The sequence below is a fragment of the Chaetodon auriga genome, chromosome 16, assembly GCF_051107435.1.
Source record: "Chaetodon auriga isolate fChaAug3 chromosome 16, fChaAug3.hap1, whole genome shotgun sequence".
Classification (NCBI taxonomy): Eukaryota; Metazoa; Chordata; class Actinopteri; order Chaetodontiformes; family Chaetodontidae; genus Chaetodon; species Chaetodon auriga.
In genome coordinates, this window is record NC_135089.1 from 6,386,325 (window position 1) to 6,411,014 (window position 24,690).

Sequence of the window (24,690 nt, forward strand, 5' to 3'; positions counted from 1 at the left end):
TACAGGAAACATTAAAATCTTCCAGGCAGCATTAAAACTTTCTTCACATACTACTACATAAACCTAGCAGAAAAAAAGCTCATACTGCATCACGTACAGTGCATAATTTTATATTTTGTCTTGTTTCACCCGTAAAGCGTTGTGGTTTCTGTGTTCTGCTCGTTAAAACTATAATAAAAACGTGTTTAAAAAAAGAGAAGAAAGTGAGCAGCGCCTCTGTAACAGCAGACGAGGAGCTCGCAGTGGAGTTCTGCTGCTATCTAGTGTCTGTTCCTGGTCAGGATGTCCTGATAAAGAACTCCAGGGCGCAGGTGCACTACAGTTAAGGTTTGTTTAATTTTAAAACACAGCATTCAAGCTCAATATAACCACAGGTTTCACATGTACACATTTTAGAGATCGCAAAAATGATGCTTAAAGTAAAAAAAAAAAAAAAGAAAATTACACCTACAGTGATTTTTTTCCCAGAAAAAAAAAAAACTCAATGAAAAATTAAAATCTATTCAATGTATTCACATTAATGAAGCAACACGTAGTTGCTACAGATCCTAAAATGATAAAAAAAAAAAAACTACAAGCAAATCAAATAGAAAACTTTAAAAATGTGAAATAAGCCTTTTAAGAAATTAAAAATCTCAATTTTCAGCCACCTTTTTTTCTTCATTTTGGAAATGTTTATAATCTGTACAACAGCCTTGCATTACGAACAACAAAGAGAATATGACTACGACCCAAAAAACAGAAAGATTGCATCAGTGGAATAATGTTTTACAGAGCATAAAGGTTGAAAAAGTCAGGCTCATTTTCTCATTTGACTGCACAGGAAACCAGGAGCTGTCAACTTTACAAACTGGCCTCAAGTAAAGACATTGAAAAAGATATTCAGATAGTAAAACAGTTGTGCTTAACTTGTTGGCACAGTCTCCCAAAAAAAAGTCAAAATGCACATCTAAGAGAAGCAAAAAGTACAAACATTTCACTCCACGTTTGAAGGATCGTCATGCTTCAACAGGAAAGTCAGCAGATTTCTTTTGACATCTTCCAGATTAGAGAGAGAGAGCAGAGTCATCACAATCCCTTCACAGCACCCGCTCACTCCACTCGACCCACCTCTGCTCTAAATGCTAAAACACATTTGTGAGACACTGCATTGCCAATGCATCAAGTTTCCCTTCAGAAACTGCCATCTTTTCACAGACGCTTGCATTAAGATTTTTGTTGGGTTCGTCAGTGAGAGGAACTACTAACTCAGAGGACCGGAGTGAAGGAGGTGTGTGTGTGTGTGTGTGTGTGGGGGGGGGGGACAATTCCCAGTTCTGTTCAGGGAGCTGAGGCTCTACAGCGGAACAGGAATGTGGAGAGAATAACAAGCAGTCCGATGAAGAGGCAAATTATGTAAAAAGAGTGATGTTGCAGAAGATGTCACACACAACTGTCCTCCTCTGCTTCACCATCGTCATCAAAGGGCTGTAAAAAAAAAAGTTTCTGCTTCCAGTAGTATAAAAACTCGTCTTTGTCAAGCTCACGACGGGTTAATTCTTTTTTTTTTTTTTCATCCCGCTGTGACTCGTCTTGTCAAACAGCTGCATTTCCATCCTCTCTGTCCTCATCGAACCCTCTGGGAGCATGTGCCAGAGTCACGTTCACAGCTTCACAAATTACAGTCGCTGCTGTGGAATAGTGGCTCATCAATGTACTTAAAAAAAGATGCCACAGGAAGTAAAAGTGTCCCAAGAAGAGGGGAAACGTTTGGGGTTTCAGGCCTGTAAGACGTGCAACACCGCAGGAAAACTGGTCCCAGACATCAGATTGAACACAAAAAGCAAAAATAAGTCAATGTGCATGTGTCATATACAGTATGGCAACATTAACTGGAGAATAACGCAAAAATCTGACTGGTTGATTCCACAAGCAGACAGAAAACCTGAAGAAATAACGTGTTGCGCTGTGAAATCGATGTATCCTCCATCAGTCTGAGCGATGCTGAGCGCCAGGATCAACGTCTGCGCCTCAGGGGATTCCTCTCATATTTATGTGTAAGGCATTTCTCTTACTCTCCCACAGCAATGAGGGATGGCAGTACAGTAAATAAACAAAATAAAATAAACAAAACAACAACCAGTAGTTATCAGTGTTAGTCTATGAGCACTTCCAGAGTCCTCAACACTGCAATGCCTTGTTAGATGGGACACAGTACTTGTCATGATGCATTCATGCGCAGAGAAAGTTTCAAAATAAAATAGAAATATTTAAATTGGAGTGTAAAAGTCAGTCCAGGCTCCATCACATCAGAGTTCCAGATGAGCTCCCAGCACCAGTGACTCGAGAAATAAAAGACATCAGTCAAGGATTGTGGAAACTGGAGAAAAAGTCCTGACTAGTAAGAAGAGACCGATGATCTGCAGGGTTCCTTCAAAGTTTGGCTTCAACTGCCGAGCGAAAGCACATTTGGTTTTCCATTTTAAGTCGAGCGAGATGGTGGAGGAAAGCAGAGGGAGGGGCCATCTATGAGAAATGACGACTGGCTGACTGGATGAATGACTGGATGGCCGTCAGTGCTGCAGACCGGACGAGTCCAGTGTCGTCTATTGTGCTGGATCTGGTCTGTTGGGATCCGGTCGGCTGTTGGCCAGGTACTTGGCCCGCATGCTGGAGGTGTACTGTGGAGAGAGACGGAGGAAAACATGAATCATGATTTCACTCTCTGCAGCAAAATGAACTCATTCTGGGTACTACAAAAAGGGTGAAAACCACACCTTTAGAACATCACTGTAGGATTCTCTCGTTATTTACCGACTGAAATTGAAAGACGCAGGTTTTTAAGGCGGGAAAAAATGTATCTGATCAAACAGCAACAGATTCAAAGGCTCAGAGCTTTGATGAGTAGGAATAAAAACATCAAAAGCAGAGGAACATAAAATACAGACTGGACATGCACAACGAAGCACTGACAGAACACACCTTACCAGATCAGAGGAAATCCTACAGATTACCTTCCAAACTAGTTACTCCTGAGCGCTGGAGTCTAAAGGGACTGCGAACGACTCAAATACAGGACGAACATCACAGAAACAGCTACAGGGGACGAGGACATCAGAGTACAGGGGAGTGTATTAACACAGAGCAGTTTTAGAGGCAGCTCCTTCACCGTCTGTTGTTGAGCCTCGTTGCACATCAGCACGGCCACTCATTCATATACATTTAGGATGCACCCATGCATTTGTAACACAGGCGATGCAAGCAAAAAAAAAAAAAAAAGAGGCTGCATTTCAAACTCATACGGAGACACTAAGCTGATCTGGCTGTTCTTCCAAACGCTGAGAATCGGCACCAATGTGGGCTCAACGAGAAAACACGACTTACCTTGAATGTTAACGAAAAAATGCATCATGAGACATTTTATCCTTGTATTTTTAATCTCCAACTACTACTACTACTACATGCTTGTTTTTAACAGTTAAGAGTTGAACAGTGCAGAATATTTGCTGGTGGGACCAAACAATTCAGGCTAATTTTATAGTCATGCCACCAAATACAGTGGCGGACACCCAGCATTAAGTTGCATACATGACAATTAACACGAAAAAAGAGGCACCATCAAGTGGTATTTTCACTGTGTTCACCCAATAACTGAGACCCAAATGCAGGTGTGAAATATTTTTCACCCAAGAATCAAGACAAAGCAGATCCACACGATCTGTGAAAGACTTGAAGGGCTTCGTAATCGACTCAAAGGTGGCAGTGAGCCCCGGGGAAGCGTTACAGCCTCACATGTTCCTCCCAGTATATCTGTGGTGCATGGGGGAAGGGGAACATGCAGCCCAGGGCCACAGGAAACAAACATCAGGTGAGACACCAGGTGGGACACTTAGCAAGAGTCAGGACAGAGGGGGGAGTGGGGGGGTCCAGCAGCCCTGGTGGGACCTGAATAGAGGGTGAGTAGAGCCGGGAGTTTGGGAGGTGGTACAGAGGAGGAACAGGCCAGCAGGTGGAGGAGGCGGGCATGTTTTGTACCTGTTAGCATAGCAGACGAGGTTACCAAAACGATCTTGAACTCTCCGAAGGCTTTAACTGCCAGCTGTGACCGCTGTTACTGTCCGCGGCAGTCAAATACAACTGTATGGGTTCGTAGAAAAAAAAAACAAAAAACGACAAGAAGAGAGTATAGAGAAGATACACAAAGCAGCGTCTAGGTCCAGGCAGACACACAGACACCAGGGAGGGAGGATCTCTGGTAGAGGTTCAGGCAGGGGGGGCAGGTGGGAATGATTGAGGTTTGTCCCGAATACATGAAGAGTTTCTATTTCTGCAAACTTTTAGCAAGACGCAACTTCCAAAAAACTTCTTGCAGGCCATAAAGTCTTAGTGACAGAAGAATCTTTATTTAGAAAAGAAAACGAAGAATCCAACAAACCATCACTTGTACTCGTTTCATTGACTCTTCAGAGGCTCTCGCCCTTGAAAAAACAGACTGAGGACACCAGCAACACCTCCCAAACAAAAGAAACACACGGCTCCTTTTATCATCGATTGGAGCAGTTTGTTTAGAAGAACTTTGTCGGATGAAGGTCTGAGGATTAAACGCTATCAATACGGTGAGAGCAAGTGATGGCGGTGCAGGATTCTTAGTTTTCTTTCCAACGTATCAAGTAAAAAGACAGAAAGCGTTGCCATATAAGATATTATATCAGGTGACAGTTTCACACTTTTATTGATGCATGCAGGAAAATCTTTGCGTACTCTTTGCATTAAAAAGGTCAAGTACAGTGCTGCTAGAGCTGGAAGTGATGCAGCGCAACTGTGTTTAGCAGCAGGGATGCTCACAGAAACAGCAGCCCTGCATGAACAACACTGGCTCCCCACGTGCCTAACTCATACTATCATGGTGCTTTATACTGTTAAAAGGATGCCATCATATAAAACAGCATCATAGTGTTGATCCATGTTTCTAAATGCATGTTTCTGTGGCTCCTGTAGGCTTTTCTTATGAGGTACAGTGATACAGCAAAGACCAGGGTTCTTTCCCAGGGAACCAAGAAGCTTTGAGGAACTGGAGGAACTAAACCCGTGTTTCAACCAGAAGACTAAAAGTACTTCCTGTAGGACTCCCTGCACTGGGGGCATTTCTTGATATTTATTCATGTTAAAGACAAAGTTTGGCTTTGAGAGAAAGAGCAAAGAGCAAAACACAGAGAACAACAGGGTGACTGTGTCATTAGCTTAATTTGCCAAATCTTCATGGTTCTTCAGAGGAGGTGGAAACACAGACTTTAGTCCCTGAGTTTAGCTCCTCTGGTTCCACACTTCCTGAGACACCCTGGTCGAAAAGCGCTAATGGTCAGTCCCTCACAAAACGCTGCCGAATGACCCACAGGTGTTCCTACAGTTCTCATGTTTTCACAGGAAACGCGACACTTACCGAGGGAGGAGGAGACTCTCGTCCTATCAGAGGCGTGTTTTCACAGCGAGAGTTCTGAAAGTTGGCGTTCTGAGCCCTGTTGGATTAAACACACAGTGAGATCAACCACAACGAGCCAAGAAGTGCATGCACCCCGACAAACTGCTTTAAAGGTATGAAGCAATATTCTGCATACATCAAACTCTCCCACTCAGTTTTTATTATACCAAGGGTCAGGGTTTGGGTCCCCTCCCCCAGTTTCTCTAACGCTGAGCTTCAGGAGGAAGAGAGCTTTGGGTTTCACAGGCATCACAGCTGGAGAGCAACAGCTGCATTTGCTGGCCACTGCACGACTTTCTGTAGGAGAGCTTAGCTCCTCTCTGGGGACATAAAAACTGGCTGCTGAGTACATGAGGTGTCTAATATCAGCCACACTGAGCACAACCCGGGCTGGGGCGTGAAAATAAATTATCTACCACTTGTTCCTTTAGCTGAGTGCGGCTTCCTATTCAAATTCAGTGTAGTCTGAAGTACTTACATGTACTCAGTGACAGGTGCATTGCTGACGGTGTGGGCTGCAGCAGGGATGGAGGTCTCGCTGCCGTAGCTGCTGCCACAGCTGTACAGGCTGGGCATGTGGACCCGGTACAGGTTATCGTGGTTTTGCCTTCCCCCGTGGCTCAGAGACTCGTCCTCGCTGTCCTCGTCGCTCCTGCAAACATCACACAACACTGTAAAACGCCTCCACCACCAGAGGGACCCCCTGCCCCGTCTGACTGATGACAAAGGAGCACAGAAGCGCCACGTGGTCACGTTTTTGTTTTATTCTCAGTCACATTTTGGATTCAATTTCATCACTGCCTGAGGGACAGAAAACAAGATGAATACTGCGCTGTGTGAAGCAAAGAAGTAGCTCTCCACTGGCCTCAATGTGACTGAACAAAGGCGGCAGAAACAGCCTCGTGGAATTGGTTCAGTGTCTGCAGGAAAACTGACGATAAATGCATTTGTTCACACTGTCAAATAAAAGCAGTATCCTGCTTCTGTAGAGAGAATTCGATTCCACTTGATTGTTTTCTAACAATGAAGCTCCACAGCGTGTGTGAGACGACAATGATGAACTGAACACGGTCTGTCAAAACAGACAACAATGACACCACATCATGGAGCCTGTCTCCCTCTAGTGTTCATCCAACAAGCCTTTTCCTGCATATCTGATCCATGAGATCATAGAATTTCATTCAATGAAGCTTACAAGGCATCAAATGACCTCTGCACGCAAATCAGAGAAAAGAGCAACTCACTAATTAATTAATTAACAAGATTACTACTTCAGAAAAGCTAATCTTGAATATCAACCTTCATATAATTCCAGATGGGGTAAAAGAAATCACTATTATTGCATCATTTTACCAGTGAAACAGAACAAGCTCAACAGGGACCACGAAGGAAAGCAGACTGGTAGCGTGTAAGCCTTTGCTTTATGACGGGAAGCTCCAGCTGAGATCAAACTGATAAACATGCCCCCCAATGGTTAGGAGGGATCAGTTAATTAGGTGGTGCAGCCGAGCTGACGCCCGCGCCTGGGAAACCACTCTCCCCGTAGCCATCCTGCAAACCTTATCTGCTGCTGATAGGACAAAGAAATCAGAATAATTTCACCCCTCAGCTGCAGAAAAAGACACCAGCTCCGGCGGTGATATATTTAGGCCAACTCGGCACAATTAGGGGGGATAACTGGAAGCAATCTATTTGAGGAAGCAGCTGGAGCCTTCTGGACACGTCCCAGTGGTAAACAGTCAGTCTTTGAACGGCAAACAAACACGAGTTTTACACAAAAGCAATCGTTTCCCTATCTGTGTAGATTTATCCTGAATTACTTTGCGTGCTTCATTCTCATGCTGTGAAAAAACAAGTGCCGGAGATGCTATGAATCCATAATTAATTGATAGGCTTATCCTCTTAAATTATTTCTCACTGTATACACAGTCCTGCACGCTGCAACCCAGCTTAAAAGCTCTTGCACTGGTTCCTACGTGGTTGCGAGCTGAGGGGCATATAGGCGGATGTCTCACCTCTTGGCGTGCCAGGTGTGAGGAACACTGCAGACGATCGAGCTGAACATGAGGGCAGTGACGAAGGAGAAGAGCACGAGGTAGATGAGGCCTTCCAGTCCGTCGTAGCACAGTCCCGTCATGGCCTGGACGTAGTCCTGCAAAAAAGAGGATTTATTATAACAGATCAGAGTCTACATTCGAACATCTAATTCAAAATTTGAGAAACTTCCTTCCTGAGGAGGACAGAACAAAACAAAAAGGCAGAGGGAGTCAAAGTCTGGAGTTGCTGTTTTTAAATGTATGAATGTGGACTCTAAGAGGGTCTTTAAAATGCATCTGCCATGACTTCTCATTTAAACTAGGTCAAACCAATGAGCTCATGGTTGGCAAAGTGGAAGGAAGGCAGTGTGTTTTTAACCAGGTTCAAAACGAAGCACTGCGCTGCACAGTATCATGACTGAGGATCTGCATTGTGTATGCGCCGCACAGCCGGAACACATTTCATATTCTACTGGAGATACTCTCATTTTCATGAAATAATAAGCTTTGGCGCGGTAACAGGGTGGAAGTTTAAGGCAGAGCAGAAAGCAGAAAGTGCTACACTTGCACGTGTGCACTTTGGAAGCCACTGAGGGCCAATTCTCCAAAGCGCTGCGATAGCCAAGTACTTGTCATTCAGGCAGCTCCATAAACGGTACACAGCCAGCATCAATTGGACAAGAACTTGGATACAGGAAGGCAAATGTTATTTATGGTGACAGGTGTAGTCAGCTGCACAAGCATAAAAGAGGGGTTTGCTTTATACAGCTAAGCTGCACTACGACGATGTCACAGCAAATCAATCGTCAGGCCTCTTTTTCATCAGACATGGAGCAACTCTACAGTAACGATGCCTCTGCAAGTCTCCTCCCTGCTCACCATGTGCAGGCTGCGGCAGTCCACCAGGGCGGTGAGCTGATGCAGACTGATCTCAGTGGTGTTCAGTATCCCCTGGATCTCTTCCAAACTTCCCTGGAAACGAGCGAGGAACAAAAACACAAAATTTGCGATGTTGAAACAGGCTTGACTTGAAATCCAACTTCAGCACCTGCGTATGCTTGGATGCCTCGACCAAGCACAACAAAGGCATTTCAAAACACAATAAATAATAACTCTCATTGTCTGCATTACAAAAATGCAACAAAGCGGCCGTTTCCTGCCTTTAAATGGTGCAAAAAGCCAAGAAGAAACAAATATGAACAAGCAGGAAGCAGGTGGAAATTAAACCGCAATTTTGCGATTAATTCACTGATTATCCATTCCATGCACATTCAACAAGGGTGTGTCTTTCATCAATATACAACAGTACACAGCAGCTCCAGCTGAAAAAGCAGATTTGAATGTACGATACATTTTAATGGACTGTTTCCCTTCTTCCTCCAGTTCTCATTACAGCTCCAGTGGAAAATACGTCTGATTGCCTGATAAAAACATTTCCACCACCTCAGCACATTTCTCTGTGTGGGCATGTGAAGTGAAATATGCCTCTCTCTATTCCCAATGTCAGCTCTCATTTGTGCCTCTGTCAACACAGTGTAAGGACCAGCGCTGGACAATACCCCAGTGTTGTATTGACAAGGGCCAGTGAAAGCCTAATGCAGCTAAATGGACATAATGCAGGTCCCAGGTGGGCCGTCAGCAGATCTTTATGTGGACAGGTGCACTTCACTTCTCTGCAGGTTGGTCGTTTGGTCCCATTCACTGGGATATTTTGTCATCACAAATGGTACAATAGTACAGCACAACTTGTGACCTGGAGATGGGGGGGGGGCTTTATGTAACTGGTACCCTGTAAAGTGGCATTTTTAGCAAAGAGGGGATGGAAACATACCTTAGTTTGTTTATACTCTCTGGTGGCAGAGCGCAACAGTTCGGACACGTCATCCTGCATTTCCACTAATGCTTTGTGGCTCCCGGAAAGCTTCTGAAATAAAGAATGAACACTGTAGCAGCCCAGCACATCTCAAAAGTATTTCCATTTGTTTTAATCATTGCCGGGGGCCTTCAGTTGTCTCCCTTTGTAGTCAAGTCGACGTCTAGTGGAAGCATGCTGACAGCTTATAGATGTGGGCTGAAAGGCTTGCATACTTTATATAGAGCTTCCTTTTCTTTATAGCCGTCCTAACAATAGATGCCTGGACTTCAGCAGCACTCAAAAGTTTTGATTTATTCATGTGGTTTGCGAGAAAAAAAACGTAGGTAGTCGATGAAAGGAAACTATAGATTCACTGTAAAAAAAAAAAAAAAAAAAAGACATTCTGCTTCTCTAAGCTTGTAACACACATCCCCTGATGCAAGCGCACACCATCAGTGCAGACACACAGGAAAAGCTGCTCCACATCAGTTTTCCTGCTGGCAGAATGGGAAGTATTGTACTGCTGCATGAAAAAAGCCCCTCTTCGAGGCAATGGGAGTGACTCAATGTGCCCACTGGAATTCATACCAATTACAAGGTCATACATGACACAGGGGATCCATCTATAATTGATTGCGCAGATTTGAGTATTATCAACAAAACATTAATGTTGAGCTCATAAACTCCCAGTCGGACAGCGTATGGGTAATTATCTGCAGGGTCAATGGTTTCATTTAACATGTTAAAGACTCAATCATGCAGGAATTCATTTAGTAATATATGCAACAAACCTGCTGGAAGGGGTTGGTTTGTTCCAAACTGCAGCTAAGGTAGTACTGCAGGATATCTGTGAAAACAAGGACAACAGGAACAAAACACAACGTGTTAGCAGAGCAGCATAAATTCACGTTTGGCTGCAACTGGTACATTTATTTTCAATAGTCTAAACCACTTTGACTTGATATCAACTATGAAAAAAAAGAAGAAAACAGAACATTTACAATGCTGGAACAAGTGAATATTTAGCATTTGGGAATTAGTCGACTAATGGATTAGTTGATCGACAAAAATGTTTGCTTACAGCCTCCTGGTTTCTCTGTATTATGGGAGAGTAAACTCAATTAGAGCTAAACTGATAAATCAGCAGATATTTCGGCCAATATTAGCTTATTTCAGATACATACGTATTGGGGAAAACTGTGCCTCGGCCAATAAATAACAAGATACTGCAGCACAAAAGCGCGTTGGGTTAGGTTCGGCGATGTGAGGTGAGTTAGAAACATTTATGTAGTTTGTCCAGCAGAGAGCAGTTGATCCTTTATGTTATGCGTTAATGTACTTGGATTCTTTTAAATGGCAAAATATCAATATCACTATTGGTTGGTCTATAAAATATGTTTTTTTTTTCTGTTGGCTTGACGAAACATGACATCTGAAGACCTCATGCTGGGCTTTAGGGATTTGTTAACATTATTTTTAGGCCTTTTGCCTTTTTTTTTTTAACAGTGTAGCTGAAACGAGACAGGAAACAGGAAAGGGAGGAGGCAGAAGGGATGACATGCAACAAAAGGCCACTCCAGTATTTTCCATTTCACTGACCAAACAATGAATCGATTAGTCGAGAAAATACTGGATAATGAAAATGACTGTTAGTGCAGCCTTAGATTATTTGGCTCCATGGAATAATTGACATAGAGGGCAGGTCACAGCTTTGTGTGTACTGGTGGAATTAAATACTGCAATCAAAATCTGAATTTTACTCACAGTCCACTCTGTTCTATTTAGCAACAGCTGCTCATTCCGATCAGACTAAAGAAAATATATCTTGGTATCTCACTACTACAGAGTCACCGTTTCAGTCAGCACTGTTTTGTTCAGGAAAAGAGGCCAATAACTGAGAAACAGACTGACGCAGAGATATTTAATTTTCTCGCCGTCTTTTCGTGTTCCCTGCTGCTGTTCGGGCTTGACTACCTCTGCAACTGCGCACCCGCTGAGCTAATCCTGAGCTCTGAGGTGAAATGTTCCAAAAGAATAAAGTTCACATGTGCTGTAAACAGTATAAATGAATGTGTTTTCCCCTTGACACAGCAATACTTGGGCAACAACAGAACAAGCAGCCAGGGAGAGGCTTAAGTATAACCCTTCTTAGGGCACAAAGGCGGTTACACCACCTCTGGAGTTAATGTTAAATTACAACATGACCAAACTTGCATTCTGTTCACAGTACACCATGAAACTGAGCAGATTGTAATGAAAGTTTTGGACTTTGCTATTACAGGCCAGTCCAGCTACTTCTTCCAAGCAGCGAGTAGGAGTCGATGAGAAATCCTGAGTGACTTAATAGCCACTGCGATGTCCACAAATACAAGCTGTGAGAACGCCGCCACCAACCTAACACATGGTGTGAGTGACGTCCACGCTCGCTGCTGTGTCAGGAGCTCGTCTCCCACACAGCAGAGCCAACTCATGAGGAGGATTTCCGGTGTAGAGAAGCACATATCCAGCAAGCTTCTGTCACGCATACACCCACACACATCAGGAAGAGCAGCCTTCGTCACAGGGCTGGGTTCACTTCTTGTGCCAATCGGTGTCATCTGTGCTGACATACAGACTAAAATCTTGCTGCCAATATACAGTAAGTAAAAAAACAGCAAGACCACTCATTTATGGCTCGCAATGATCAAACAAATTCAGTTTCAGGAAACAACTTTAATCCCATCATCACTTTTGCCACTGTTCCACATAGCAGAAAATATGAATTTGTTCTTGAAAACTCAGAGTAAAGCTTCAGTTACAAGGATCAGGACCAGACCAGCGTATTGTTCCGTTTTACAATCAGAATGATTATGAGTGAGCTGCAGCTTTGGGCCACAGTCACAAGATACGCAGCTTGTTTACTGGCCAGAGATTTGGCAGCACTTTATTCCACCAGGTGAAAAAGTTTGGCAGGGTGAGGGAGTCAAAACAAATCTGGTTCCAGTCTCTGGAGCGTCAGTCAGGTTACTGAGTATCTTGTTGTCAAGCTGTTTGTTTTCCAAGCATAAGGACCTGCTAGCTACCAGATGCCAACCTAACTGAAGAAGCTAACTTAAGCTGCAAATGTTAGCATGTCTGGCTAATGAGCTTACTGTCTACAGCAGTCACCAAGTGTTGCGTCCAAGTGAAAACGTTTAATAGAGAGACCAGTCTCCTCAAAATGAGCTCTGAGTGAACAGAGTTTTAGGTATTGGTGGTTATTCAGGTTTACAAATGCTGATTTAAAGTCCTTATCTGGGAAACATTCTGCACAATTTTCAGATGCAGCTCATCTTTGACACTGCTGTTATTACATGCGAAGGATTTCGCAAACAAAACCATCAGGCAAACAGAGAAATACTGGCTGCAACATGACAAATTTCACAGACTAACTCTCACTCTGTTTGGATTAACACCATGTGTTGTGACATACTTGTGCAATGAAGAGAAAAATAACGAGGGCCGTTGAAATGATGCATGTTCAAGAAAATATAACAGCTATCCGGGGAAGGAAAGCAATAAATTCACTGTAGCAATGACACTCTTTGTCATATCCAGAAAATTTGTCTGGTGCAATTTCAGGATGGCGTGGGCTGTAAAGGCAAAATATACAACAACTGAGAAAGATGTTCCCTTTCCAAGGTTGACATCAGCGTGGAAAAGTAAGCTAAGCATGAAGACACATTAGTGTGCATTAACTTGAAACGTTAGCATCATTCTTTCAATGGCTGAACAGAGGAAAACTGGAATTACTGTCTCGTGGAGTTTACACACACGTCCAGATGTGTATAATATTTGTAGTGAAGACTTTAAAGGAATTTAATAAATGTGCTGGCTTCACTGAGAGACTATTTTTACAGTAGAGAGGACAGAACAAGAGCTTCATCACATGCTGCAACAACAATCACCTGAAGCTCAGCATCAGCAGAACCAATCAGCTTGTGGTGGTCTACCGTACCGTTAACAAATCCCTAAAGCCCAGCATGAGGTCTTCAGATGTCATCTCTCCCCTCCTGTTCCTGAGTAATGACCAGAAAAGTGTTTCTGCAGAGTTTATGATGTCACGGTGAAGATATGAATGAATTCTTAAATTAGGTCAACATGTGTTTTGATGTTTTGAATGGTCACGGTGACATTTAATCACCAAATACTAATCAGCTCATCCTTGAGTACAAGAGAGCATTTGTGCCAAATTTGAAGAAATCTGCTCAAGGCGTTCCAGAGATATCGCCTTCATGAGAATGGGACGGACGGATGGACGGACAACCCGAACACAGAATGCCTCTGGCCACGGCTGTTGCCAGCATGGAGGCATAAAAATAGAACTGAAACCCCCATACTGCATGAATTAGCCCTGAGACAAATTCCAGCTTCATGGCCGCAGCATAATACAGTTTAGTGCACAGACTAAGTTGGTGCTCATGGTTCAGATGAAATCCCAACACTTCCAGCAGATGCCATGCCTCGACTGACCAAAAGCTTGGTTTGTGTACTCAGCCACCACCACATTTTAGAAAAGAAGGCAGAAAAAGACAAACTGCATGGATGATGTTGGGGGGAAAGTACATGAAGCAGGCAGGGAGTCCTCTGTGTCTTTATTTCTGAGCACCAGCTGAAGACAGATGCAGGAAATACATGGTGTCTCTGATCCTCTTCTCCACTGCTCTTATCTCCCTCATACACTCTGCTTCACACACACAGATCACACATCCCATCACGGGACAGATTGGGCAACTCCCACAACGAGACATGTTTAAGAGGCTTCAGCACTGCTTAAAACGGCAATCCGTTGCCCTCTTGACCCTGTTGCAGATGTGTCATTTTTAGAGGCTTTTTTATGGTCCGTGGACAAGACCAAGCCCCAGTTTTAGAACAATGTCGTCTCACTGCTGCACAATAATCACACCATTGAGACCAGGAAGGGGGAGGAGATCAATTCAGGCAGACGTGTCCTCCAATGTGAGATGACTAATATTTACCATTTTAAAGAGCTGTCTGAGCTGTCAACATGGGGCAGCCTCAGTACCATGTGAATGGTACTTGGTGTATGTGATTCATACCTTGATTGATGACTCCATACTGGTTGGCCACTTTGGTGACATACGTATCAGGAGCGACACAGAAGTCACTGGAGGTCTAGAAAAACAAGAAAATAAAGGATGAAAAATGAAGGAGATACAGCTGCTGTGACATTTTCATGGCATACTAACAATACAGGAGTTTAATGACTTCAATAACACAGTGATAGATGCAAGTAATTGACTGCAGCTTTAAAAACACTTTCACAGCGTGACTGGCTGACGGCGGGACATCACACAAGCTAAATCAAGCATCAGTTAAGCGTCCTCCATAAGGCAGCCAAATTATCTGCTTTGCTGTTCTGCTAACAAGGGCTGCAAAATTATGGCTACAATGCTAATCCCAACTGACCCATTGCTAAATCCCTCCTCTGAACAGCAACTGTCCAATCATGACTTCATAACAGGCCTGTCAAGCTTAGCATTTCTCTACATGTTGATGCGGCGTACATGAGGCTCTAAGAAGGTGAAGATAAGTGGCAAATATTAGCCACTTATCTTCCCTTATCTGCCTGGCTGACTAGCTTGCTACCTACAGCAGTAACAAAGCGTTGCGTCCAAAGGTAAAGGCCATGTTATCAGCTTTCTACATTATTTTGCAGGTTTACAGGTTTGGTTAAAAAATACCACTTTGACACATTCAGCACTGTTTGGGGGTTTGTCAATCTGTGAGTCAAGATGCAACAATATCAGAGTTTAGAGAGATGACAGCAGCTCAGTCCTGCTCGTTGCTTGTTTTGGAGAAGCTCTCACTCCAGTGACTCCAGCCAAACTTGTGTTAGATGTCACTGCATTTGCCAAACTCATAGAATATTCCTCATAAACTCAAATCCATCTCTCTTGTAAAAGTGAAGCACACTGTTTCAAAATACGAGCTATAAAGCAAGAATCTAATCACTGGACTGTCCAAGCACGTTTTTCTTCTCTAGTAAGCAACCAAACAATTCAATGGTTATGTTAGAAGGAATAACATTTTAATTAGCCTACATTTTATGTTTAATATCATGCAATGGGCTGAGCTGCCTCTACACTGAAATACACAAATCATGCTGCTCCCTTGTCAACGTTAAATGGACCGACAACTGTTGATCATGCTGATGTTCTGCCTGGGATATGTTCGTATAGCTTCAGTCTTTCATCATCATATCATGTACGCCGCTAACAAGTTCGTGTGTCACATTTAAACGTCAGCTCACTCACAGAGTTTCAGCATCAGCGTTAGCTTACGTTAGCTAGCCACACTTAAAAAAACTGTTAGCCAGAGTCATTGTTTTAGCCGACAAAATGCACAGTCGTCAGCTTGAAAAGAGAGGCCTGCTTTTGTTCAAAAAAGACTGCACATTTTCCACCATTATCACTGTAACCTCCATATGAGAAGCGTGTAATGGAAAGCTTGACAGGTGGAGTGACAGTAACTGAGGAGGTGGGACTTTGCTAAGGGTCACTTATTTCGCTTGTGATCACAGGTCTCACCACCATTAATCTTCAGGATTTTTTGAAAATGCTGTAATTGTAATGCAACCAAACACAACAATTCTGCATGAATACAGCATTTATGAAACACATACTTATTATTATGACTAATGCAGTGGTTAAAAAAACCCTGAATATTCTAATTAAAGCCCCTCTGCACTCAAACATGTATTTTGCTTGACATTACTTCACTTGGATGTTTGAGCTTCACTGTGCAGGATGGTGTGTGTGTTTGACACTAGACCCCTTTTTATATTCAACTGCTGAAGAGGGAAAGCTGCTCTGTGCTCACCTTAAATCTGAGTTTAAGACATCTAACAACGAGATTGATTTGTGACATTGCAGCTAGTTTGGAGCCAGCTGTGGTCCAGCAAGGAAGGGCCACATGGTACCATTCAGTGAAGGGGGAGACATCTTGCATCCAACAATATCTGCACAGCAATTTATCAACATCATGACTGTTCAACTCTATTTATTAAGAGAAATAAAATGCCCCTCCAAAGGCCGAATTCTGCAGTCAGTGGCTGTACAGGCGGAAATCATGTTATCCAATTACACATAATGAACTGTGCAGCTCCACCTGGAAAACAGGATCATGCTCCGATGGAGATACTTACCGCAGAGACGGCCAACTCGAGCCCCAGGGAGAGCCAGCTGATTACCAGAGCCACCACACCAAACAAGCACACCCTGGGGAGAGACAGAGAGACGAGGTTCAAGTACCTTTAACCTGCAGTGTTGGAGCAATACTATTCAAATGTGCAACAACAATCCATACAGTGTGTTGGAACTGTGCACATTTAGTTTGCTCAAATCAATTCTGTGATTACATATTTTGCATGGAGTTATTTTTTTGCCATTATCTGTCATTAAAGGAAAAAAAAGCACTAAGTGGTTTAAACAACATGATGAATTACTGTGAATATCATTTCCTTTGGCAGACCATTGCATTTACCGCATTATTCTTCAGTGCCTATAAAATGCAAATAGCCTTTTAAAAGCTGCCCCATTTAATATAAGCGGTAACCAAAAATCTGTGTCATTAGTGTATCAGGGCGTGATGCTTATGCTAAATGAGTTGTGACTGTGCTGAAAGTTTATGGAGCATGAATGCATCCTGACTAAACTGTAATGACAAGGTGGCCCCGATCAGCTGAAGGCTTCATGTACTGTAACTGCCTCTCATTCTAGGGTGACAGCTAAAATAATTTCCCAAAGCGCAATCATCTTCCCTGAAGTGCGTGAACTCATGATGAGACTCACCCGATAAGCGTTCCCTTGGAGTTGCGAATGAGGCCAAACAGCACCAGGAGGCAGATGAGGACATCGAACAGTAGCAGGCCTATGTAGCCCAGCCACCTGGGAAGACAAATGTCATTAACAAATGGCCAAGAGCAGCACTGCACACCATCTCCCAATGAAAAGCAGAGCTCCATCTTCAGGGCAAGCACAACACTTCATTCAACTCATAAAGCAACAATTCATATTCTATAAACTATTAACTAATCAGATATGTTTAAAATAATTTCTTTTAAGATTGAACAATGGACAGTTATTGTTTCTAATATATAATAAGAGTTTGTATGTAGAATGCGCCTCTCATATCATTTCTACATGAAGAGCACAGTGAGCCATTTGTTAAGCTGAACAGGACCCTTCCTCGTTGTCTGTGCTCGTATCTGCTTCTTACTTCAGATTCACTCTGACATTTTAATTCAAAAACATCTCCAAGCAGAGCGGCCTCAGCCAACACCGCCTCGCCAGGGAGGAGACCGAGTAACTTTCAACTTTTTGACAGCATGCAAACTCAGAGATGAGCGACAGCAAAGTCTTCACGAGGCAGTGAATTAATCAAGGGGTGTGTGTCTGCACTGAAAGTATAGTAAAGGGATGTAGCACATGAATCATGGTGTGCTGCTGTCTGTGATGCTGATACACTTCTCAAGACTGCTGCTGCTGCCACTCCTTTCTCTGCAGCAACAGACAGTGTAAGTTTTATTTGTCATTCTGTGTGACACTCTTTATTTGAATGACTGTTACAGTCTTACCTGTACCAGTCATACAGCTCAATCGTGACAGCCAGTTCCTCCAGGGAGATGTTGGTGTTGTCCCAGAAGGGAATCTCCACCATCTGCCTGACCAGCTCGTCCAGCTGGCCCTGCAGCTTTTGGACGATGGACAGGTAGTCTGCGTGCTGCGCATACTGGCCTTCAAGCTGCTGCAGATTGTCGTCTACTGTCTGGTTTAATGAGGACGTACCGTCATATACCTAGAGCCAGAACAGGGACAAACAAGGTCATAATGGAGCTGAGAGAAGAAAAGGGGATTCACTACTCAGGTCTAGTGGTAGAGGAAACCAGGAACGTTCAAAGCAGAAGGGCGATGAATTATTTAACGTGTTGGTATAATTTGCGCTCTCAGTCTTACCAGCTTGTGCACCCCAGTGATTGTGCGGTTAGCATGGCGCAGGGAATACGTCAGCCGATTCACTCCATCACAAGTCTCGCCGTTCCCATAGAAACCGACAGCAATGCCAGCGCTGACGGGAGACAAAAGGAAGGGAGGGGAGACGGGGTGGTGAGGAGGAGGGATTAGCTTAAAAAGACACAGAGAGGAGACAGAGACGAGAGCGAGCGCGGGGGATAGTGAGGCAGGGAGAGAGGCGTGTGAACTCTACATTAACCCTGTCGGTTCAGACCCCAGTCAACAGGCTCCTTTCAGCTCCAGCAGAAAGACCCCATACAGAACCATGGAAACACAGAGGAATGGACCAGCTATGTCCCAAACCCCACACTATGGCTGACAAAGGCTGTACTGAGGCAGGAGATCAGCTCTCATTTGCACAGACAGAACTCAAGTTGCAGAAAAACAGTTCTGGCAACTGCATGGGAAACACTTTGTCTGTGCATCAACAACAATAACAAAAAAACCCTTTTCACGATATTTTTAAATATTCCAACAATTTATGTGCGTGCACTGCAAAATCCTCTATCCTGACATATAGTTGAGCTATTTACAGATCTCGCTTTGCATGTTCTCCACGTTTCAGTGACGTGAAAAAACTCCCTTTCTGCGCTCTGAGAAGCAATTTAAAGTGAGAAGCGATATCTCTTCCTGTGTCGCAGCTGCTGGTCCTTTTGCTAACCCCCATCCTATGCCAGTGTGGATTTGATCAAACAGGGCAGTGATAAGCGAATCACTCCAAGCTAAGTCAGACCGAGTCTAACAGAGTTCAGCCAGCAGCACTCAGTGAATCAATGGGCTTTCTCTCTTCCTGGAGGGCTGCTAATCTCTTCCTCTCACAGTCTGCAGTGTGAAAAAGGTGAGCAGGGGCCGAGTCACAGCAAAACACAAAACAAGCTCCCTGCTGTGACGTGAACCTGGGGAAACTCTGTACTACTCTTTCAATAAAGGAGGAAACAGCACTTCAAATAACAGTGAAAACAATGATGACAAAAGATAAGACAATCTCAATATCGTTAACAGTGGTGCTGTGTTTTGTGCAATGATGCCGAGAATGGACTGTCAGAGAACAAAACAAAACAAAACAAAACAAAGCCCAGATATGATGTATGATCTCAACAACTCGTCTTTCTGCTTTAACGGAGAGACATTAGTGCGTGCGCAGACACAAGCACACACAGATACAGCGATTGTAATGCAGTTCTTGTACTCATCAGGTCCCCCAGCTCTTTGTGCTACTCTGAATCAACCGGGATGGCTCTCCAGTGGCCCATTAACAGGAGGAGGAAAACAGGAAACAAATGCAGTGTTCAAGGATAGAAAGCATGTCCAGATGGTACAGTTCTCACAGTATCTCCTTCAAAAATAACAAAACAGAAAATTGAAGCAATGTACACAGCACTCCTATAGTCTTTGTGCTTTCATTTGCACACATGCAAATATAAATTTCCCTCAGCACTGGTGCACAATCTGTGGAGCGTTTTGAATATGCAGCAATTTTCTTTAAAAGAAAATCACAAAGAAGCTTCTAACTTACTTGTTCATCTATGTGATTTGGCAGTTGCACGTCTGGCTTAAGTCTGACCTCAGACTGTTTTATTGAAATGTGATTTTATTTGACTTGGGAATTGCTGTATGTGGTGAACTGTGGTGATTTGCCAAATACGTATGCATAATCTTTTTGTTGGCAGTGTATACAGAATATTGAGGGGATTGGACAAAAATTTCACTGTGTAAATGTGAAGATTTACTGCATTTGTCCATATTATTGTGATGACAAAATTGCATGTTCCTGATGTTATTGTTAGCTGGTCTGTTGTTTCAGGACACAGAGAAGCAGGCTGGGTCAGACTAGCTCTTGCCTCTCTGAATCTGCAGCCTTTGTGTGCAGTGCTGATGACACAATTTACATATTTAGCCAAGACTGGTCAGTTGTTGCGTGATGTCCTGCTTCTTCCTGTATATTTGTATCTGGGTAAGTGAATGCAAAGTAGCTAACATAAACAATACAACTGGTGAATGCTACTCTGATTTGTGTTTACACTCACCTGCAGACAAGTGTTGCAATGATGACACACCAGGCTGTGCAGCAGCAGTCAGCGTTGGGCTGCTCCTCATTTTTGTTCCGCCGGCAGCACAGAAAAATGGAATAAAAGAACAGGAACAGAAGGTCCAGAGCCAGACAGGCGAGCGCCACACCTCCCAGTAACAGGATGGACTGGTGGACAGAGAGATAGGGTTATGGAAACTTCAAAGATGATACCACTTTCACATCAATAGCAGAGGGGATAATGGGCCTCCAAGGTGTTCCACAGAGAGAGCACTGAGCTTCAAATGATTACCTTCTTTACTGCAAGATATATTACATCACTATTTTGTTCATTTGGGTGCATACAAAGCTTTAATAAATGCATTACACTCTCTGCAACACAGGAGCTTACAATAGTCATCATCTTTGTCCTAAATAGAACTGAAGCAAAGGTTTGTGTACAAGTAAGCACGCTCTATAATCAGAGGAAAACATCTCTAAAATAAGACGTCCCATCTTTCCTTGTGATTTGAAAAGAAAAGAGTGCTTTCAATTTTGATGAAGTATAGAACAGCCTGTTCTTTCTAGCACAATAAATCCAGTACTAATTGTGGACTTGATCTCTTAGAGACAGATGAAAAACAATGACAAAGCCTCTTTTCAGTGATTTAGTACTAAAACGTCAGAGTAAAAGAAAAATTGAGAGCAAAATGCTTATTGAAGAACTAAACAAGACCTGCTGGTAATATTGCCTGCATATTACAACTATGAACATTACAGACCTGCAGAATTTCCAAACGAGCAGTACAGCAAGATACTATTATAGTCAAACCTCTCAGCCAACAGCACCACTTCCTATGTAGGTCAGACAGAAGGCCTCTGTGTTCACTGTATGCTCCTGAGGATTCACGGCTGGGGCAGATTTCCATCATACCACTCTTGTTTTGTAAAAACCCAAGCCTGCTCTATTTGTTCAGTTTTCTCAGCGAGGCATCGCACTGATGGACAGAACCCGATGCAGCGGCTGTCGACCTGTTAGTGGCAGTGAGCAAACTCAATCTTGGAACAATTGCAGGCTCAAAGCACAGTCTTGACAAATAATAATTTAGTGAAACTATGCCTGGGTCTCAGTCCTGTCTGGGGTTGACTCTGACACAAACAAATGACAGAATCACTGGATAATCAGACACAAACAGCACTGAATGACTCGGCTAGTGTAGGTTGCTCTGCACAGTTCAACCAAACAGGACTCATCGACTGCAACAGCAATCCAGCAGGAAAAACTATAATCTACTGCATGTTACATCACTTCCCTATCATCTGTGCAAGAGGTAAGAGTGACAAATTCAAAGGCACCCAAGACCGCATCATCATGACGTAGTCATATAGTGAGCACCACTGACAGCTCAGCCATCTGGACAAGTCAAGTCTTCCCCTGAAGCCTGAGTGAGAACTTGCATTGACAATAATTACCAGCCTGTCATCACAGCGGGTTAATAATTATGGTTTAGTAAGTTAACCTGATGATGACCTATTCTGTTTTGCTCTTGTTGTGACAGACGCGTGAAGGGAGTGAGATAATGTGCTCAAACAGCTGTATTACCCGGGGATTTCAATAAAATATGCATTGCTCCGCCTGACATTTCCACTGAGCATCCTTGTCCTTTTAAAGGGATGTTGTCTACATTGATCGGGAGCCTTTTCTGTATATGATACAGTTCAATGGAAACAACTTCCCTTTTAAAAGGATAATCATACTCAGTGGAAATCAGTGAGTCATACTTTCACAGAAAAGGAGAACCACCATTTTCTCATGACTTACTCCAATGTCTGCATTTTTTCTTTTATCTTTCATTCTTTTTTTTTTAAAGGAACAGCATAAAAGTCCATTACTAAGTGAAATTAATAATCTAAGGTCCAAATGATGTTGGTACACTTAACTCATCATGAGCTCAATGCACAATGGCAAAATACACAAAAAAACTCCCCAATGTACAAGGCAACAGATTAAGCTAATTAACAGCTGAATAAGCTTTTAAGTATCGCTCCACTTCAGACAATATGGCCTTCACAAAGGCTAAAGGATTTCTTTGCTCTGTGTAAATAAAAGCAAGCTGAAGTTAATGCTGAGCCATCTGACACAATCAATTACCTATTTTTTCTCATTTTTAAACAGGATAGATGTAGAGCCATTTGCCTACATCCTGTGGGTCAAATCTAACAGGTGTCTCTCACTGTTGGTCTCTCACAACCAACAGCATGAGGATAAATGTGAGCGTTGTGAGTATTACACACAATCCAGAACTGTCACTGGAATAAGAAAAGGAGGTATCACTTGGCCTAAATGTAGAGATTGTCTTTAATATCAACCATGTGAACAAATCCGTTTAGGTCAACTTAGGTCAGCTTGGATCGCTCTACACAATGCCAGCTGGTTGGCGTCTGGAAAGGGTCAAGACATGGATACAACAGCAACACACAGATGGTGACTTGGATCAAGAGGTGAAGAGAAAGAACAGGTGCAAATCTGTCACCGGGAATAATGAATAATTTGTGCATTAAATTTAAGGCTGCAGACTTTGAGAAAGTAATGAACACAATCACCATGTTCTCTTTATTATCCTGCTCCTGAAGGTGGACTTACTGAAGCAAACACTGGTTTTAAAACAAGCATACTGGCATCTGTAGGATGTCTGGGAATCACAACGTCTAGGCTCATTTGAAGAGGCATACAGGGGGGGTCAGTGAGGTAACGTTACCTGTTGATATGTCCAGTCCTCCGGTCGGAAATCACTGCTCGTTTGCTCGAACTTCAAGTTGAAATGAGGAAGTCTGTGCAGAAGGTTCACCCACCACGGTGGAGAGTAGCTAACCACTGCTGCCATGGCGAGGAAATGTCAATGCATTCGCCAAACAAGCAAGGATGCTTGAAACTGTAAACACAGAGGGGGATCCACTTCAGAAAGTCTGCCTGTATCCGGGATGAAAGACAAAAACAAAAGCAGTGTTGCTCATCTAGCTTGAGAAACGAAGTTAGCAAGTTAGCTAAACACACTACCTCCTGGTAAAGTGGAAATGTTGTCATTTTTTGACTGAGATAATGAAAAAGATTTAATTATTCACATAACTGGCAATCACTACATCATTTCTAAGCTGCTTGTGCTATATTATATCGCCTAGCATGTAATAACACGCACGACCATGACAATTCGCTAACTTAACAAACAGTGATTTTTGCTAGTAGCTTGCTAACATTAACTACCGCTAGTAGCTTTAACCTCCGGCAACCTGAAGCTTAGCCGAGCTAGTTATCGTGTTAACCCGTCAACTACGGTCGATGGTACGCTGCTAGCCGGGATCCTGCTGTAATATTAGCTGTAAACTCTCGAGTGCCGCGGTCAATTTAAAATTTGTTCAAAAACAGTCCGTTTGTAAAAGCTAGTTATACCCGTGTTGTAGCTAGCGTTAACTCAGCTAGCGTTAGCCGGTTTAGCCACTGGTTAGTTCAGTCCGCGGAGACTCGGGCAGGGAGGTGAATAACAACAAGAAGTCTCTTTTGTTCCACTTGACATTCTGGTCTGCGGTTTCTTACATCCTGTTTTGTTCAGCTGGTAACTCCTCACTTCATCTCTCGCAGTTCTCTTCCGCCGCAACAGCTCAAACAAGCACCTCCGACTCCTCCATCCAGTTAATCGCGGAGTGGAGAGAGACTGGGGCCAGCACGGCGATTGTTCACGACACTCACCCAGCTGGCAGCTTACCCGGCCCGGCCCGCACACAGCCCACCTCGCCGGCATAAAAATGGCGCAGTAGCGCCACCCAGAGGTGTCACAATGTAGAGCTTGTGCGAGATTCAAGTACTGTCGGAAAAATGTAAACAAATTAAATAAAGCTGCTTGTCGACTGAAGTATTGAACCAGGTGGTCAATAAAACAAGACACCACGGATTAGGTTACATAAAATGGGCTTTTTTTTTTTTTTTTGCTAATTCTGTAGCTTTGCCACTTGATTTCAAATCCACAACTGCTCTGATCACGGTATTGAAATATGCCACTTTTACGAGTTAAGAATCGCAGGAGCTGAAACTTACGAGGAGTCATTGATGGCAGCGTTAGTTAGGTCTGAGAATGAGGAACATAAACCAGATGAATTTGCGCTAGTGAAACCAGGAAATAAACAGGTACAAAAAAAGTACATAAATTCCCAAAGTATTTGGTGAAACCCAGACCGCATGATGAAAGCTGCTGATTGTGAGATTTAGGGGGGAGCTGCTGGGATAT

General features: G+C 43.3%; 1 protein-coding gene across 6 annotated transcripts; it reads right to left on the reverse strand.

Moving 5' to 3' along the window:
* Window positions 1–1,512: 1,512 nt before the first annotated feature.
* Window positions 1,513–24,164, reverse strand: ttyh3a (tweety family member 3a). Of its 6 annotated transcripts, XR_013078316.1 has the most exons (17): window positions 24,003–24,164; window positions 23,170–23,381; window positions 20,430–20,599; window positions 18,346–18,457; window positions 17,967–18,187; window positions 17,182–17,277; window positions 16,536–16,608; window positions 14,428–14,503; window positions 10,141–10,196; window positions 9,326–9,418; window positions 8,374–8,466; window positions 7,474–7,610; window positions 5,937–6,110; window positions 5,420–5,495; window positions 4,015–4,116; window positions 2,757–2,796; window positions 2,525–2,660 (listed from the first exon to the last, which is right to left on the reverse strand). XR_013078316.1 is itself a non-coding variant. In XM_076752458.1 (16 exons), exons 2-15 carry the CDS (start codon window positions 23,293–23,295, stop codon window positions 4,036–4,038), a joined length of 1,584 nt encoding a protein of 527 aa, XP_076608573.1. In that variant the 5' UTR covers window positions 23,296–23,381; window positions 24,003–24,164; the 3' UTR covers window positions 1,513–2,660; window positions 4,015–4,035. The 6 variants fall into 6 exon arrangements, 5 of the variants coding, with proteins under 5 accessions (XP_076608573.1, XP_076608574.1, XP_076608575.1 ...); XM_076752458.1 differs by lacking the exon at window positions 2,757–2,796 and having other exon boundaries at window positions 1,513–2,660; XM_076752459.1 differs by lacking the exon at window positions 2,757–2,796 and having other exon boundaries at window positions 1,513–2,660; window positions 23,859–24,122.
* Between the last annotated feature and the right edge of the window lie 526 nt (window positions 24,165–24,690).

What these genes read in the sequence shown, in the direction of transcription:
- ttyh3a (XM_076752458.1), bottom strand. Translation starts at nt 23,295, where the DNA reads ATGGCAGCAGTGGTTAGCTACTCTCCACCGTGGTGGGTGAACCTTCTG. An exon ending in CACACCTGGCACGCCAAGAG is followed by an intron (nt 6,111 to 7,473) that starts GTGAGACATCCG and finishes TGATGTTTGCAG; the next exon opens with GAGCGACGAGGACAGCGAGG. An exon ending in GAGAGTCTCCTCCTCCCTCG is followed by an intron (nt 4,117 to 5,419) that starts GTAAGTGTCGCG and finishes GAACCCATACAG; the next exon opens with TTGTATTTGACTGCCGCGGA.